This window comes from Oreochromis niloticus, linkage group LG1 (genome assembly GCF_001858045.2).
Source record: "Oreochromis niloticus isolate F11D_XX linkage group LG1, O_niloticus_UMD_NMBU, whole genome shotgun sequence".
In the NCBI taxonomy this organism is placed as follows: domain Eukaryota; kingdom Metazoa; phylum Chordata; class Actinopteri; order Cichliformes; family Cichlidae; genus Oreochromis; species Oreochromis niloticus.
This window is the reverse complement of record NC_031965.2, coordinates 38,761,778-38,778,717: the sequence shown is the minus strand read 5'-3', so window position 1 is coordinate 38,778,717 and position 16,940 is coordinate 38,761,778. Positions and strand designations below refer to the sequence as shown.

The window sequence follows — 16,940 nt, the reverse complement described above, 5'->3', positions numbered from 1 at the left end:
GGCGTGGCCAACAGCCGGCACATTCATCCAAAAGCCACGTGGCGATTTGGGTGGTCTGTTCTTGGTTGCCAGATCTGAGTGACAAACCCATAGCAATTCCACAAGCCAACAATGAACCAAATACAGCAGGAATTTCATAATATGGGCAAGCTATGGTGGCGCTCCCGTCGGTTTAAACGGGTTAATGAGCTGTGGATAGCAACCAAAAGTCACACAAACGGCAAACTAATTCTATTCCAAGGCTCGACACATTTGTAGAGTGTAAACAGTCAGAAGGAGCAGAGCTGCTCTTCTTGCCCGTCATATTAAGACACTGCTGGAGTCTGAATACGGCTCTCTTTGGAGGTTCTTTGGATGCATCTGGCAGGGATAGACCCAAAGACACACCAGTGGAATTGCTTCTTCTTTCCTGGCCTTTGAAAGTGTAAGGATCCCCCAGGAGGAGCTGGAGGACGCGGCTGTGAAGAGGCTACAGGAAACTCTGAGTGATTAGAGCAGTCTCAGTACTGCCAGTGAAGTGAGGGCGACGTTTTTATACCCATGTGGTTTGCACCTCTTGGAGACGGCCTTGGATCTCTTGTGAGAACTCGGTGCTTTAATGTAACAGGCCTGTGTACCTGTTCATTCATATTACTACTGATTTTTACTCATTGGAATGAAGTACAGCAACCTTTTAGTCTCTAACTCACAGATCTCAGACCTGTACCTGCGGCCAGAACCAGAGCAGCACCGTTCACAGTAAAACAAACTCTAAGAGGAAAAACTATATTTTTATCTCACTTGACAGAACACAGGACCTGATACTGGATCTTAATATACCTACTACTGATGCAAAGTCTCTGTTTTCTACTATATGTATCTTTTTGCCTTTAAAACAGGGGATACCTAACATGTGGGACTTTAACATGACTCACCGTTCTGGAGTACGCTGAACATAAGACTTTTCTTTTCTCCTGTCTTCCTTCTCTCACCCCAACCAATCACAGCAGATGGCCCCGCCCCTCCCTGAGCCTGGTTCTGCAGGAGGTTTCTTCCTGTTAAAAGGGAGTTTTTCCTTCCCACTTTCACCAAAGTGCTTGCTCATAGGGGGTCATATGATTGTTGGGTTTTTCTCTGTATGCATTATTGTAGGGTCTACCTTACAATATGAAGCGCCTTGAGGCGACTGCTGTTGTGATTTGGCGCTGTGTAAATAACATTGAATTGAGCACCTTTGTGAAATCAGCAGTTTCCAGTGCAGTACTGTTTTAAAATCCTAAAGAAGACCCCACAGCTGTTACAGATTTGGTTGTTGTGTCTTTGTTACCTTGTTTGCCATAATGTCTCTGATTGTAACGCTTCCCAAAAAATCGTCTTCTCTGTGTTTTAAGCTAACGAGGTGAGTCACACAGATCTCTAGTTTTTATCTCCAGTATTAGATAAGAACTTTCTTCCTCTTGGTGAAAGTAAGCAACACATTTCACACCCAGTCTAGTTGGGTTTGCGCGTCACATTTCAGACATTTGCATTTCTAAAGCATGAAGTTAATACTGCATGTGCGTGTGCTTTAATAACGCTCCCTCCTGCTCTGTCTCTCTGCCAGTTATTGAAGCCGTGTCTCTTCAGGGGAGGAAGGAGGAGGCCGGTCTGCAGTCGACGGGCTCCTATGTCATAGGAAACACCTCCTTGGACTTTCAGAGGGGGAACGACCGGCAGACACTCAGGACGCACGGCCCACTCGGCGCTGATTACATCATCAAGGTGAAGCGAAGGAATGAGGCCAGGCCTATCTTCATAGTGAAACAGCCTGAGGACTTTGAGCTTCTCACGTACATATTTTATCACAGATACAAGAGCGCAAACATAAATAAAACAGGCTGCTGCGGAATATTTGGCTTTCGAGGCATTGTTTTAATGAGACTGAGAGCTCGTTGCCTGCGGCACTATTAGAATTTCTGTCAATGAGGCCTAAGTAGAAATGCATTTTCCACTTTGTACTACCTGCATCACAGCCCTCCTTTATTTTCCACTCATAGAAAAGACGAGCTCGTAGTGGGGCGTCGACAGTCGGCTGTCTGCACGAGATAAAAGCATTTCGGAGTAACAGATATTCTTCTCTACACATCCGTGGAAAAGTCTGTGTGGGTCTGAAGAAGTTAAAGGTCCAGCAACGCTTGTAGACTACAGAACAGCTTTGTTGCTGCGTTTCACTGACGCAAATCAACGTGCGCTCCTGCTCAGCCGTCCGCCCGTCGCATAAAAACTTTATGGTCCAAAGTTTGGACTAATCAAAAAATAAAAACATAAAAACCTCGCAAATTCAACTAGTGACAATTTCTGAATGGTAGTTGAATTTCACAATAATGTAAAAGAAATCGTATTAAAAATCTTTTAATATGAAATTTTTAGTCACACAAATTAAGAAAATGCAATTTTCATATGAAAAGTTGTACCACAAGTATTAGTAGGTCGTCTTATTCAAAGGAAGTATTAATTTCACTCACTGAATATGTTTAAACTTTGCACCATGAGGTTTTTATAGATCGGAGATGGTCGATCGTGACGTGATTTGTAGCTCAAATCTCTAAGTCAGAGTTTCCAAATGCAGATTAATTGAAAAAGCAAAACCATCATCAATCAATATGATGGTTTCTAGAAAATCCATCCAACCAAAGGCTGCTCTGACCTGCCTGAGTGACAGAAACTCCACTCTTATCCTTTAACATGGAGCCGCTGTCATTACTGTCAGGAAATAAACGACAGTTTAATGGAGCAGACGCAGTTTCTGCATCGTATCCCATCAGATAAACAAAAGTCTGCTGTATTCTGTGTTGACACCAGCCTCATGTGGATGATTTATCCGGTTCATTTTGGGATCAGAGCGCTGATCCTCGCCCGCCTGGACCCGATTACTCAGGTGCGTGTTTCGGTCAGACTCACGTTCTGGAATCAAATCCGACTCAGTTTGCGATGCCACGGCTGCCCGCCGATGTGGGCACAAGCTGCAGATTATGGTTATTTCATGCAGGCTGGAGGGCAGAATTTTGCAGATTAAAGTGTTGCGTTGTTTTATTAATTCAGCTCAGTCAGAAACTTATTCAGTCTCGTCTTCCGCTCTTTTGTTTCCTCGTCTTTGTGCCCACTGGTGCCCAGCCGCAGCGGGTATGCTATCAGTTACGCTCTGTAATTGCAATTACTTTGGAGACAAATATGACACATTACCATCTGTCTGAAAGCCCGGTGTGTAGACGATGCTTTCAGTGCACAAAGCTAAATCTTATCCAGAGCTGCAGAGTGTGTGATGAATGACTCAAACGCCTTTTATATTAAAAAAGGAGGGCTGCTGGAAAGTGCTCGTCTTACCAAAGCAACGGTTTGAAAGCTGTAAGGATCAAGTCCTTCACTTTATGATGGGAATTTCAAAAGCCTTAAACCTTTTTGTATTTTTACAGGTTCATCTTTAGGACTAAATGCTTGAAAACGGCTGCATTACTGCGTAGATTTGGTTTGATAAACTCAGCGGAGGCTCCTCTAACATGCAGAGCTTGACTTTGTCCTTCTTCCCTCTGCCTGCTGTGTCCACCCTCTTCTGTTGTGCTGTGCAGATAAAGTACGGAGGCTCCAAGGACACCGTTGTCCAGTTTCTGTTCTACAAACCAATTCGATACCAGTGGAGAGAGACTGACTTCTTCCCCTGCTCGGTCACATGCGGAGGAGGTGAGGTGACCGTCGTCGTGATTAAAAATGCTTTTAGATTCACTTAGAATCTTTTAGAGTGTGAGAGCGGTAACAGCGTGGTCGCTTCCCTCCCTCAGGCTACCAGCTGAACTCTGCCGAGTGCACAGACATCCGGTCCAACCAGACGCTGCCCGAGCACCACTGTAACAGCTACCCTGAGAACACCAAACCCACTCCAAAGCTGAAAGAGTGCAACATGGACCCCTGCCCGGAGAGGTGCGGACAGCTGCAGCGTAGCAGCTTAGGCATCCACACTGTTTTTACATGTTTATAGTCGTCTCCTCCGCTGCAGCGTGTCAGCTGTAGCCGACGGATTAGTGTCAACGTTTTTAAATCTGGCACGCTGACACCACAGCACGCGAGCTCCACTGTTGAAACTGGGAGCTGTTGGATCAAACACCAGCGTCCCCCATATTAGTTTCATTGACATCAATGAGGAATATTTTCATATTTTGAAAAAAAAGAAAGGTCCAGTTGAATGCATTCACATCTTCATTAAACATATAATACAAATGATCTAACACATGCACGAGTCTGTGAGCTGCATTCAGCCTGAATGCGATGATTCGCAAATCACATAAAGACATATTTTATTCACAACAGAACACAGAAAACATATCAAATATTTAAACTGAGAGATTTTAATATTTCATATAAAATATGAGCTCATTTGGAATTCGATGGCAGTAACGTGTCTCAGCGCGCCGTCCACACGTGCAGGTTAAAGCTCCATCATGCAGGGAAGAAGCCAGATGTGGCCGGGATCCAGAAACAGCGCCATCTCCTCTGGACCGAAGCTCCTTTAAAATGGACTGAAGCAAAGTGGAAACTGATCTGAGGTCAGACCTATCCAGATTTTCAGGGAAGGCCTTCATGTTTGAGCAGGACGATGTTAAATCAGCAGCACGGCTTCGTAGGAGAAGAGTGCGGTGCTGAACCGGCCCGCCTGCAGCCCAGACCTTTGACCAGCTGAGAACATCTGGAGCATCATGAAAGCAACAACAGGACGAAGCAGAGCAGCTCGAGTCCTCCATCAGACCAGAACGGGACATCGTTCCTCTGCAGCTGCTCTCCTCAGCTCACAGGCTGATGTTAAAGTGGAAACACGGAGCTGTCCAGCTGCGAGAGACGTGTTGCTGCCTTCAAATTCAAAATGAGCTCATGTCTTTCTTATAATGGTTCGTTTTCTCTTTGGGGCTTTTATTGGGGGTTGCACAAAGGTGATTGTGAACACGAGTGTTACCTGAGCTGTGTCACAACTTTTATTCTTAAAGGAGCTTTAATGATGGATTAAACAAATAAGACAGAATGTGTTTGATAGTGATTTTAACAGTGTTTGTAGGAATATATGTTATATATGCTGCAGACGTTCATCTGAACCGACAGCCTCGAGCGAGCTCTTAGCGAAGCTTCGTGTAGCTTTCATCTGGACTTTCTGGCGGGTGATTCAAAGCAGGTTAAACTCCGTTACCTCCATGTGACAGAGGTCACAGTGGCTCAGACCAAAATGATCCAGATTACTACAAACCAGGCCAAAAAAATCAAATATGGAAATATCGGAGACATTTATTATCAAACTAAGAAGCAGTGATCCTAAACAACGATGTCTTCAGTGTTTGCCTTTCACGCCCTATTACTTTATTCTGACTTTGAAGGACAAACGTGTGCGGCACTTATCATGTACAGTATGACCTCTGAGGCTGCTGTGTGGTATCATTATCACATTTGTCTCCTGCAGTGATGGATTCAAAGCAGTGATGCCTCATGACCGCTTCCAGCCTCTGCCTCGGTGAGTACCTCTAACTCTTGAGATATACTCAAAGTGTTAAACGAACCTCGATGCACTCTAAAGTAAAAATAAAGTACATTACAGCCTCACACAAGACGCTGAAACCACAGCGATCAGAGTTTCAGTTATAACTTTAGTTAAAAATAGTTTGTGTTAGTTACTTCAGTTTTTGCTAAGATGATTTTGTCTGAAAGTAGACACATTGTGAATTATTTAAAAAAATCTTCCTTCCACAAAAGTCTGACTTTTTATCTTCAATCATGAGAAAAATGAAAGAGTTTGTCCGTGGTGTTCCACAGCGTTACCCTTCAATCAACAAAAGCCTCTCTCATCTTCACTCTGACTCTTTTCTATTCTTTAGGGAGAGAGCGCTCCACCGTTTGCGTTTGAATTTTTGATGTAGTTCCTCCCAAAACTAAGTTCGTGCATGTGGAGTTTGCAGCTCGGTTCGCTCAGCGACTGCTGCACTGGTCTCACTGGTGACTGTTACGCTTAAACAGAGGACAGAATTATGCTTATTATTTTTGACGTGACGGTGTCATATTTAGAGCCTCAAAATTAAAGTGGCAAAGCCTGCAGTACCTCTGCCACCCAGCAGAGGCAGCAGTGAGTCAGTCCCCATAGACTCCCATGTTAAAACTTCATAGCAGAAATAAACATGTTTGCAGCCTGACAAACGGATTGGTCTCTGTGGATCATTTATGTTTTTATAAATCACCTCTTTAAAGTTTGCATTATTAGGGGCGTGGCCTCTTTGTGGCCTCTGCTAGCTGTCTGTTAGTTTCACCTGAACTGGACCTCTGCACCTTGTTTGTGCTGTTGGAGCATTTTAATGACATCATATGACCAATAACATGGCGCTGTGAGGTCACTGTACTAACAGACCGTCCAAGGAGGCGGAGCTCCAGTCTTGGTGCACAGTGACGGTCTAGGATTTCATTGGGAACCTTGTTTGTTGTAAGATTTTTACATACATGCATGTAAATGTACATATTCTGAAGAGCTGCATTTAAAATGTGTGTATTTTCCGGAAGCACACACTTTAAGCTGCAAACTTTGTGCACTGGAGATGAAAGCATCTCTATCAGTGTACCCTCAGTTTCCCACCCACGTATACACCGTGCATCACATGTAGACCCCAGTCCTGAACAGTGTGCACCCATCAGCCACTCTAACCTTTGACCTACCTTTGAACTCTGTGCAGTGTACGAATCTCCAGCATTTTGTTGGGCTGGAAGAAGCATTAGACATCGTTGTCATTGTCAGTGGAGTTGCATAATGAGCGCGGCTGCAGACAGCCTGGTTTGAAAAAGGAGCTGGAGAGAGAGAAAGACAGTTATGCAGTGCAGTGATGCTTCCAGCTCTAACTGCCGTCCGATGTGTGCGTTTTACACTTCAGTCTTAGGAACACGCATTGATTGCAGTCTATCGAGGCTGATGCACCACATGCAATAAGACAGACTGTTAATCACCGCACTTATCTAATTACAACATAATGAGACAGAGTCCTGCAGTCTTAATTGTTCTGAAATGGCCTCGTTAATGTCCCTGACCTCCTTTCTGTGTGACAGAGTGTAACGGTGTGCTTGTACTCATTGAGTGCTGAATCTATAGCTTACATAAGTGTAAAGTGGAATCGACATTAGCTGTGGAAAAGTGTCCTGCCTCTCCGTCTCCCCCCATCCTCGTGTTCCCACCTGGATGTGTCGGATCTGTGCCTGCACTGATCCACACGAGGCTTCCAGGGGAAAGGAACGGGATTCAGACGTGTTCCACGTTGGTGCATAAATGTTAATACATCATTACTTATTAAGATTATTCTCACAGCTTTTATGTAATAAAACCATGTCTGACCTTTCGATCAGACATGGAAGCAGCGAGGACAGGGGAAAGAAAAGGTTCAGCCACACTGGATCTAAAAATATCAGAGTTTTTGTTCTCTGGTTTGAAGTCGTGTGATTTTAAAGTACTTTAATTGCCTCCATGCGCTGCCTGTCACAGGTGCTGCTGACCTCGCTGGTGAGCAGCCAAATCACATCCTCCACACTTCCAGGTGTTTCTTTCTATGCAGGAAGGTTCTGCCCCCTCCTCACCTCCACCTTCCATAGTATCTGGGTACATAAAACTCATTTAGCATCTTCTGTGTGTGCACAGCTGGGAGCAGGGCCCCTGGACCCAGTGCTCGGTGTCCTGTGGTGAAAATGGGGGCTGGCAGGATCGCAGTGTGCTGTGTGTGGAGGAGGACGCCCACGGGCAGTTCTCCCAGGTGGATGAGTGGAAGTGCACGCACTCCCCGCGACCTGTCGCCCGACAGATCTGCAACACCTTCGCCTGCCCCCAGTGGGTGGCCATGGAGTGGTCACAGGTCAGTGATTTCAGTAGCTGAACATGAAATGATGATGAATTCACTTTTAAATGTTAATGTTAGTTAGTTAATACAGGCAGGCTCATAGAAGTCATGTGACCTGTGTCGGAATCAAGTCCGACCCACAAGATTCATCCCTGAAGATTCACTGACATAAGACTTCCTGTTATTAATATTGTTGGCGGTGTTTTTTTCTCCATGTATGATGTTTAACACGTCAGTCGAAACTTTTAACCAAGCTTAATATCAGGCACTCGCTGAAGTACTTGGAAATGACAAAATTTCAAATACTGAATTACTAAACTGGTTTCAGCTGCAGTAAGACTCACACCAGTATATATAATTGAAGTCTAATCAAACCTGCTGTAAGGTTATAAAACAAAATCACTCCTAGTCATAATATATATGACTGTATAATGATTTACAAAGCAACATCCAATATGCCGTTTACTACTGCTTTACATTAATAATGGGGTGTTTTGTAGAAACATCCACGTATGGCTCACTGGATGTGGTGCATGTGTAAAAATGGACTAACCATTGCAGACTCTCTGGATTTGCTCTGTCTAAGCAGTTAAAGCGTTTCTGGATCAGAGATGTTCAAACGCATCAGTTAGCGCTCGATTCACTGACAGCAAACCTTTGCACGCACCAGTTTGATGCAGCCTTAATCACTTAAGATTGTTAATTCGTTTGTGAGGTAACGTGTGTGCGTTACCGTCCCGTCGCAGTGCACGGTGACGTGTGGCCGAGGGCTGCGCTACCGAGTGGTTCTGTGCATCGACCACCGCGGGCAGCACGTCGGAGGCTGCCAACCGTCACTCAAGCCTCACGTGAAGGAGGACTGCCTGGTCCCCGTGGCCTGCCACAAGCCCAGAGGTGTGTGTGTACCTGTTTAGACATCTTTGTGGGGACCAAAAATTTGAATGTTACTATACTTACGGGGACAAAATCCAGGTCCCCACGAGTTTGAAGGTATTTTTGAGGCTCAAAATGTGGTTTTAGTGTCAGGGTTACAGTTAGGCTAAGGTTAGGAGATGTCCTCACTAAATAGCAAAACGAGAATCTGTGTGTGTGTTTTAAATAAGTTAAGGCCGCAACAGAGACGCTTTTTAAGTTTAAATGTTTATTTTACAAACATTATGAGATGTTTTCATATATTTGTTCCATTCGTTTCTGCTGTGTGTGACTCAGGACTCTTTGGCAGCCTTGCTGAGCCTATTAGCTTTGTGTGTGTGTGTGTGTGTGTGTGTGTGTGTGTGTGTGTGTGTGTGTGTCTGTGTGCGTGTGTGTGCCAGATTCTAGTCTAGACATTGAGTATTATTGCATTATTGCTGTAAATGTAATTTAATTGGGAAACACTTGTTGGACAGCGGACTGTATAAGACTATTAGGACAGCGCTGAGCTGTTGAGCACAGGAGGGTCTTTAGCAAATATTTAAATCTGTCTTGTGAACTTTATAAAAGACAGGAAACAAATGTGAGGATGAAATGTGTGTCTTGGTTAAATAACATCCATTTGGAGGCCGGCCTTCCTCCCAGCTCGCACTCGCTGTGTCATTTCTCAGGATGCAGACAGTCGTCAGTAGATGTCCTTCAGTGTGAGACTGAGTTTGATGGACTTGTCGCTGTGATAATGGAAAAAGTTTTTTTTAAAGTACCACAGTACCAAAAATAAATATATGACCTGTGGCTGAGCTTGGAGCAGCTGATGGTGAACATCGGCAGCTGTGTCAGACGTGTTTCTAATTTTTTGTCTCTCTGTCAGAGTCCCTGCCAGTGGAGGCGAAGCTTCCCTGGTCGAAACAAGCCCAGGAACTGGAGGAACACTACACCGCTACAGAAAACCCCACGTGAGTGCAAACACACATTCTGACAGTGGTTCAGATGCGTGCCTCAAACATCAGCGTAAATATGTTTGATGAAGATAGAAGCAAACATCCTGTGATGTCAGGATGCGACACTGTCACATGTTTGAAATCAGGGTTATCGTCTGCTCTCCAACACACTTCAGTGCTTTTAATAAACAGCTTGTCTTCTTTTCATAAATACGAATCATCCCCTCATTAACTCTGCTGCTATCAGCTGCTTTCACAATGCATCTTAACTTTACAACAAGCACACACACACACACACACACACACACACACCCCTGATCCATTCAAAGGTGTCTCCATTCATTCAGTCCTTTGTTACTACAGCACATCACAGCAGTGCTTTAGAGAAAGCTCTGCACAGATGTGCTGCATGGTGACAGATGTGTTCTCCTAGTTTATCACAGCACTCATTACATTTATATGTTTAATTTGTAACTGTGTGTATTTCAGTTTTATTGATATAACACCAAATATAACAGTGAGGAATCAGAAGCATTTAAGAATCACGATAAAAATCTGGTCAAAAAACTTCTGTTAAAGTTTGTTTGATTAGCACTGCTGCACGAGCACAGCAAGAAGGCCCTGAGTTCGATCCCACCACGTGGGCGGAGCCTCGCTCTCTGTGTTAGCCCTGCGTCAGGCTGTAGGTGTGCCCCGCCTCCTGCCCTATGGTAGCCGGGATAGGCTCCATAGTGCACAAGAGAAGTGAAGGAGTGAGTGCAGGCAGGGTGGAGATGAGTGGAGGGTGGGGGGCGTAGATAAGAAGATGATGTTCACAACACACAGTGCTTTAACAGTTCCTACCCATGATGAGCATTTGTCAATAATTTCTCCTTGAACTCGTCCCAAGCTGTCTTAGTTTGGGTGATTCAGGAGGAAGTCGTGTTTGGAGAACTCTTCTCCTCAAATAATCCTCACGCAGGTCTGAGGTTGGTTTAAGTTATTGTTCTCCTGGATTAAGTTGGTGGCTGTGTAGCCGGAGTGTTCCTGCGTTGTGTCTGACGATGAAAGGTAAAAAGAAAGAAAGACCTCCAACTTGCCCGCTCCAGCTCCTACAACCAAATCCAACCAGTAGGGACGAGGGTTAGCTCAACCCACCACAGACGTACTGCACATTTACAGCAGCTAGCAAAGACAGACACAATGATGACAATAATGGAACTAAAACCACGTGATGTGAAACATCAGGGTGGCTAAATATACAGTATATGTGTGTTTTACAGTGTTGGAAGAGAAATGACGCCAACCTCTCCCACAGGGGAATTTTAGAAAGCGGGAGAGGCCAAAGGGGTACTCCATATTTATAGGGTTGCACCAAAGAAGAAGAAGAAGAAAAGGATGAGGAGCGGCTCTAACTGATAATGAACATAACTACAGGCTTGGAGGTCCTAAAAGTCAGGTATAAAGGAACGGTTTGGGGTCTAGAACACATTTGGTGTAATTATAACAATATGTAATTTATGACCCGGTTACAGCTGCTGGACGGAGAGCACATCAGAAGGTTGTGTAGAGACCTCTGTCTCCTCCGGGACAGCAGCTGTGTCTCAGCACTCAGCCTCCGACATCCTGTGACTGAAAACGTGACGTATTAGTTTGTTGATACTTAATCGTCCATAGAGAATCGTGACTTTCATCATGCTGCATGTGCACATTAAACCAAATCCAAGTCAGTTAACCTCCTGTAGACCCTGGAGCCCTGCTCCAAAAACGTCACGCTCACACATGACATGAGGAGGCTGACGAGGTTGGTGGGTTACTGCGAGTCCTACATTAGGTTATGCTAGCTAACTAGTGACAGAACAAAAGCTCAGAAATAAAGTGTTGGACAAAACGACCTGAAGATAAACTGTCCACTTTCACTCTGTGTCTTCAGCAGTAAGTGTTCTTCATCATGTGTTAGCTGTTAGCTGTACTGTTCGGGTTTGTGAAGCACTTTAAAAGTGAGGAGTGAGGAGACCACAGCCTGTTTCTCTGAGGTTTAGTACCAAAAGTATTCACTCACCCATCCAAATGATTGATTCAGGTGTTCCATCATTTCCATGGACACAGGTGTATGAAATCAAGCACCTGGGCAAACCTGCAAATATTTTTGAAAGAGCGGCTCGCTCTCAGGAGCTCAGTGAACTCCAGCGTGGTGCTGTGATAAGACGCCACCTGTGAAATTTCCTTACAAATGCAATTCTGGAAGAATGGTCAACCATTCCCATGAACACACTGCTAAATATTGTGGAAAGCATTCCCAGAAGAGCTGAAGCTGTTACAGCTGCAAAGTATTTTTAGACTTTTTGTCCTGACAGTTTGAGTTTAGCAGAAAAGTTTGTGTCTGTCGTTACAGCAGACGGGGAGCGCCTGATCACCAAAGCAAAGGGTCTCCAGACTTTCATACTTTTGTAGATGAGATTTCAGCTTTTATACTGAGGAACATGTTTATTTTATTTAGTAAAACTTGAACCCAGAACTCTTGAAACACCGTGTAAGAGCTTCGTGTTGCTCTGACACGGTCTACGCTTCTGTTTCAGGTAGCATAAACCCTTTGCAGGTATATCATCCTACACACACACACACACACACACACACACACACACACACACACACCAGGACTGTGTGAATCTGTCCGGGTGTGTTTCCTCTCCCACCGCGGCTGATGATAAGCATGTGATTATCGCCTGCTGCTCAGGGTCTGGTCAGCTCTGATAGCCTCCCTGGGATCCATCAGCTTTCTGAGCTCACACACACCTCAAACACTTGGCAGACACACATTTGCTCATCAAAGTCTTTGCAAACATGCTCTTGAAACACCTCCCGCGCACGCGCCCTCAGTGGGCGCCAACAAATCGTCTTCACATGCAGCCAAGCAAATCTTATCTGAGCCATGTTAATTTGGTGAGCATGTGAGGCTCCAACTGGAAACGGGGTAATTACACCGCATGCTGCAAAAAGCATATTAAAGGGGAAAAACACGTACTATTAACACTGACTGCGACGCTCGTCGGGTCTCTTTGCATTTATCCATTCCACCCGAGCACAGCACAGCTGACAGCATCGCTGCATGTGACGCACTCGAAGCAGTCACCATAGACTCGTATGTTGAAATGTCTTAATTACAGTAGATATAAACATGACCACACCCTTGCATTATTAGGGGCGTGGCCTCTGTGACTGACAGGTGGATGGTGACACAGGCTTCACCTGAACTGCACATGTTTGTGCTGTTGGAGCCTTTTTGCGATCACTATATGGCTGCTGTGAGGTTATCCGCACTAACAGATTGTCCAGGAAGTCTGAGCTCCAACTTGGGTGAAATTAGCAGCACTGTGTCTGTGGTTAGTGTGGTTAGCATTAGCATTAGAGATAATAAACTCCCAGACCTGTCAATCATTTGTGGGACGCAGGACAAACATCACAGGATTACCCAGAAGTCCTGCAGTCACGCCTCGGTGGGTGGATCTGTTGATGCAGACGAGGCGTCTTTAATGTTGTGGCTGATCGTGTACATATACCGTGGTTTTATAAATCCAGCCCGAACGCAGCTATATTCTGCAGCCTATTGTTTTCTCATTTGAGTTTGTTTCCCTCCTTATTTCTGCACGTTTCCGTCTCACCTGTCAGACAGTCGGTGTGTCTGAGCTCTAATCTACCTTCCAGTCACAGAACTGTGTCTAAATATATGCCACCTCCCCTCCAGGGAGCTGAGAGTCTGACCTCCAGGGAACTTATCTCTCTGCTTATTTGTCTTAACAAGCTCACGGTCGCACATTTCCTGCTGTGCATCTGCCAGTCAGCAGCTTCAGGCTGTCATTACATAAAGCAGCTCCAGTTATTATTCTTCGCTTTGCTGCCAGGCAGCAGTGATTCCAGCGGCGTTGGCTGTACTGTTTCCTCAGTATGACGGTGCGTGTGTCCTGCGTGAGTTACCTGTTTGTCGGTTTTACACGTTCACTTGATTCCATAAATGACTGTAGAGTGAAGAAAAGGGGAATTACTTCAAATGCTTTATTTTTCCTACAAATGATTTTCAAACTCAGGAATTCGTGTCTCTGCATCGCTCGAGGATCTGTGAATATCGTTCACTTCTTTCAAGGTATTTCTTTTATGTCGACAGGCGTTATTGATGAATCTTTGGAGGTTGGAGAATGTGAAATTCAAAAAAGAAACTCAACACGATATTCAACAGAAAACAGACAACACAAGAAAAATAATCATGCAGTTCAATCAAAATCCTTTATGAAAACATGTCTGCATGTATGGAAGCTACAATAGCACAACCGTCATATCACAGCTTGAATTGATCAGAAACATGTCCTCTCTGGAATTTTCCATTTCTTTATTAGCCCAAAGTTCCCCCCAGCAACAAGCTCCCTTTACTGCTGCTTTTCCTCCAAGTGCCTCAAACCTGCATTATTTGTAGTGGCCAGCAGGGGGCGCCCCCTCTGGAAAACAGCACGTCAATCACAGGTTGTTAGCCAATGAGTGAGCGGCGTCCTCACTCATCACGTCCAGTTTCAAAAACACGCAGCTGGCAGCGATGTAAACGCTCGCTCAAGGCTCCACTCACCTGCGGGTGATGTCACCATGATGTCGCCGTGATGTCACGGCCATCTTCCTGCTGTCGAGAGGCTCATGTGAATGAGCTCACCGTACAACACGCAATGACACGGAAACAACACGTACATGTAGATGTGTAGGAATGGCGAAAACACACTTTTATATTTGAAAAATGTATAAATACGTAGACTTTCTGCTGTTTTATAGGCAAACAGACAAAAAAAAGGACGTCTGGCAAATCAGTTATTAAGGTTTTAAAGCTTCGGGTGGGTTTTATAGTGGGTGTGCTAATTTAATTTATCTTTTATTTTGCTTAAAAATGTTAAAAGTGACCAGAAATATCAGGATGATGAGCACATTTGTCTTAACACAGACACGTAAGCATGATTAGACCAGTCACGCATGTAAGTGGTCACCCAGCAAAGGTCCATTCAAGCCAAAGAAGTTTATCTTTAATTAACTGTAATGACTTTGGTGCAAGTAAAATATTCATCACACTCTAAAAGTGTTAAATGAATAAATTGCAGATGCAGGCTCTTCAAGCTCGTAACAAAAAAAAAGGTTGGAAACGAGCTTTGCAGACATTGAAGTGACCACGTGACGTCACCACTGAAGGACTTATTGGAGACTTTTGCTCTGGTCCTGTGCAGATTCATACCCGGGCCCTGGTCCCCCTGCAGCACCACCTGCGGCCCTGGCAGGCAAACTCGGGAGGTGAAATGTCAGGTGCTGCTCACTTTCACCAAGACGGAGGTGGACCTTCCAGAGGAGGAGTGTGGCGGGGACAGGCCCCAGCTCGAGAGGCCCTGCAACCACGGGCCGTGTGCCAGAGCCACCGCAGTCCGCGACCACGGTGCTCCTTTGTTCCAGGCTGACGACCTGCACAGCTGGGACTTCAGAGGCTTCACTGCCTGCTCGGCCACGTGTGCTGCCGGTGAGGTTTGCCGATTGGATGCTCGCAGCTGAAATGCTGATGCTTCTTCTAAACGTTTTTCTGTATTTCCTCTGCCCAGGGAAGCAGACGGCAGTGGTGAGGTGTGTGAACAGGAAGCAAGGTGAGGAGGTGGATGATGCTCTGTGCGATCCGTCCAGCAGGCCGTCGGTAATGATCCGCATCTGTAACCCTGAGCCGTGCCCCCCAAGGTAAGAGACCGCAAGGTCACCGAAGACATGGAGAAAGCTCACGGAGTCTGCATGAGCAGAATACAGTGATGGGGCATCACAAGCATGAACATTAGTGCTTCTTCTGTCAAGGAGGAAGGGCGGGGTTGCTTTTTAAAAGCTGCACTAGCAGCTACAGCGGACTGTCTCAGGCCACACCCCTAATAATGCAAACTTTAAGCCTTAATACAATTTAAACAGCTGTGTTATAAAAACCTTCTCCCCCCTGTACAGGTGTTATGAAGGGGGAAATCATCTATAGAGACCAAACACTTTGTGCATCAGGCTGTGAACAGCCTCTGCTGGACATTAGTGGAACTGCAACTTTTGGGGATTTCGGTGTGTGTTTGCTTCATCTGTCAGCTCTGCTCTGCATACGTGGGGAAAAGTTCAGCAGTGATGGCAGTTTATGCAGAAGACTCTGTCCTTCATAAAAAGTATCTCCAGGAAAATAGCAAGAAAACCCTTTTTTCACAGCCTTCAGCAGCGACTGGCACAGATGTCATCATGTGAACAGCAAGTGTTGCTCACATGAAAACCATAAGACGCAGTTCTATCTTTAAGCTCTCGAGCTGCTAGATGTTGACGTTTGATTGAGATGAATAATCAGAGGAGCCTGTATCTCTTTTCACCAGCAGACGCTCTTGAGCAGAAATAACCACAGCCTTGGCCTCTGCGACGCGTTGGAGTGTTTACAGCTGAATTTTCTGTCCTCTGTAATTTGTGCGCTTGGCTGCCGGTCAACCTTTCAGCAGAATATCAAATGCAGGCTCACATCACCTGCTGGGCTCCTATTGGCTCACAGAGAAGAGTTTTTAGAAAACCTTTCTGATTTAAATTTTATGACTTCCACAAACAGTCTGTGCATTATTGAAGCCACGCGCTTTCCACCAACCAAAGACAGATTTGGCTCTGCAATAAAAAGCCTGGTCACAGACATCAGTACGATTAGACACACACACACCATACACACTGAGTTAAGTCATTACTGTACATGTGGAGGGTGTGTGTTCATGTGTGAGGGTGGGCGCTTCCTTTGGCTCCATCTTTAACAGGGTCATGACGGAGCCTCCACTAACAGTTTACAGTCATATTTCTCCACACTGACCTCTGACTTCATATAAAATGCAGTGACTTCGGTATTTGATCCTGTTTCATTCAAATACAAATTCATGTGAAACTTGTTGTGGTTTATTGCATTCTGGCCCAAAATATCACAGTGACGAGGTTTGTTGTTCCGATCAGTTAATCCTGGCATGATGTCGAAAGAAGCGCCAAAAATGAAGACAGAGCAACAACAATGAAGCTTTTATTAAGCTGATAAAATCCAGAGGTGGTTCAGTCAAAGCTGGAATCCAGGAAAGTCTCCAGAAAGCTCCTTTAACAAATTCCCACTGGATCAGCTCCCAGTTCAGGGACAGGAAGGACAGGAAACTCATCCAGTCGACTTTGAGTTGAGTGTGTCTGCGCATTATAATATGCCACC

General features: G+C 45.1%; 1 protein-coding gene across 1 annotated transcript in view; it reads left to right on the top strand.

The window, feature by feature from the left end:
• Positions 1-16,940, top strand: part of adamtsl3 (ADAMTS-like 3) — a 192,066-nt gene that overhangs the window by 136,031 nt on the left and 39,095 nt on the right. The window contains 9 exon segments of the mRNA XM_005447818.2: positions 1,583-1,740; positions 3,585-3,696; positions 3,795-3,933; positions 5,456-5,506; positions 7,661-7,871; positions 8,603-8,750; positions 9,640-9,724; positions 14,944-15,227; positions 15,307-15,436. Coding sequence (XP_005447875.2) covers positions 1,583-1,740; positions 3,585-3,696; positions 3,795-3,933; positions 5,456-5,506; positions 7,661-7,871; positions 8,603-8,750; positions 9,640-9,724; positions 14,944-15,227; positions 15,307-15,436 — 1,318 coding nt within the window.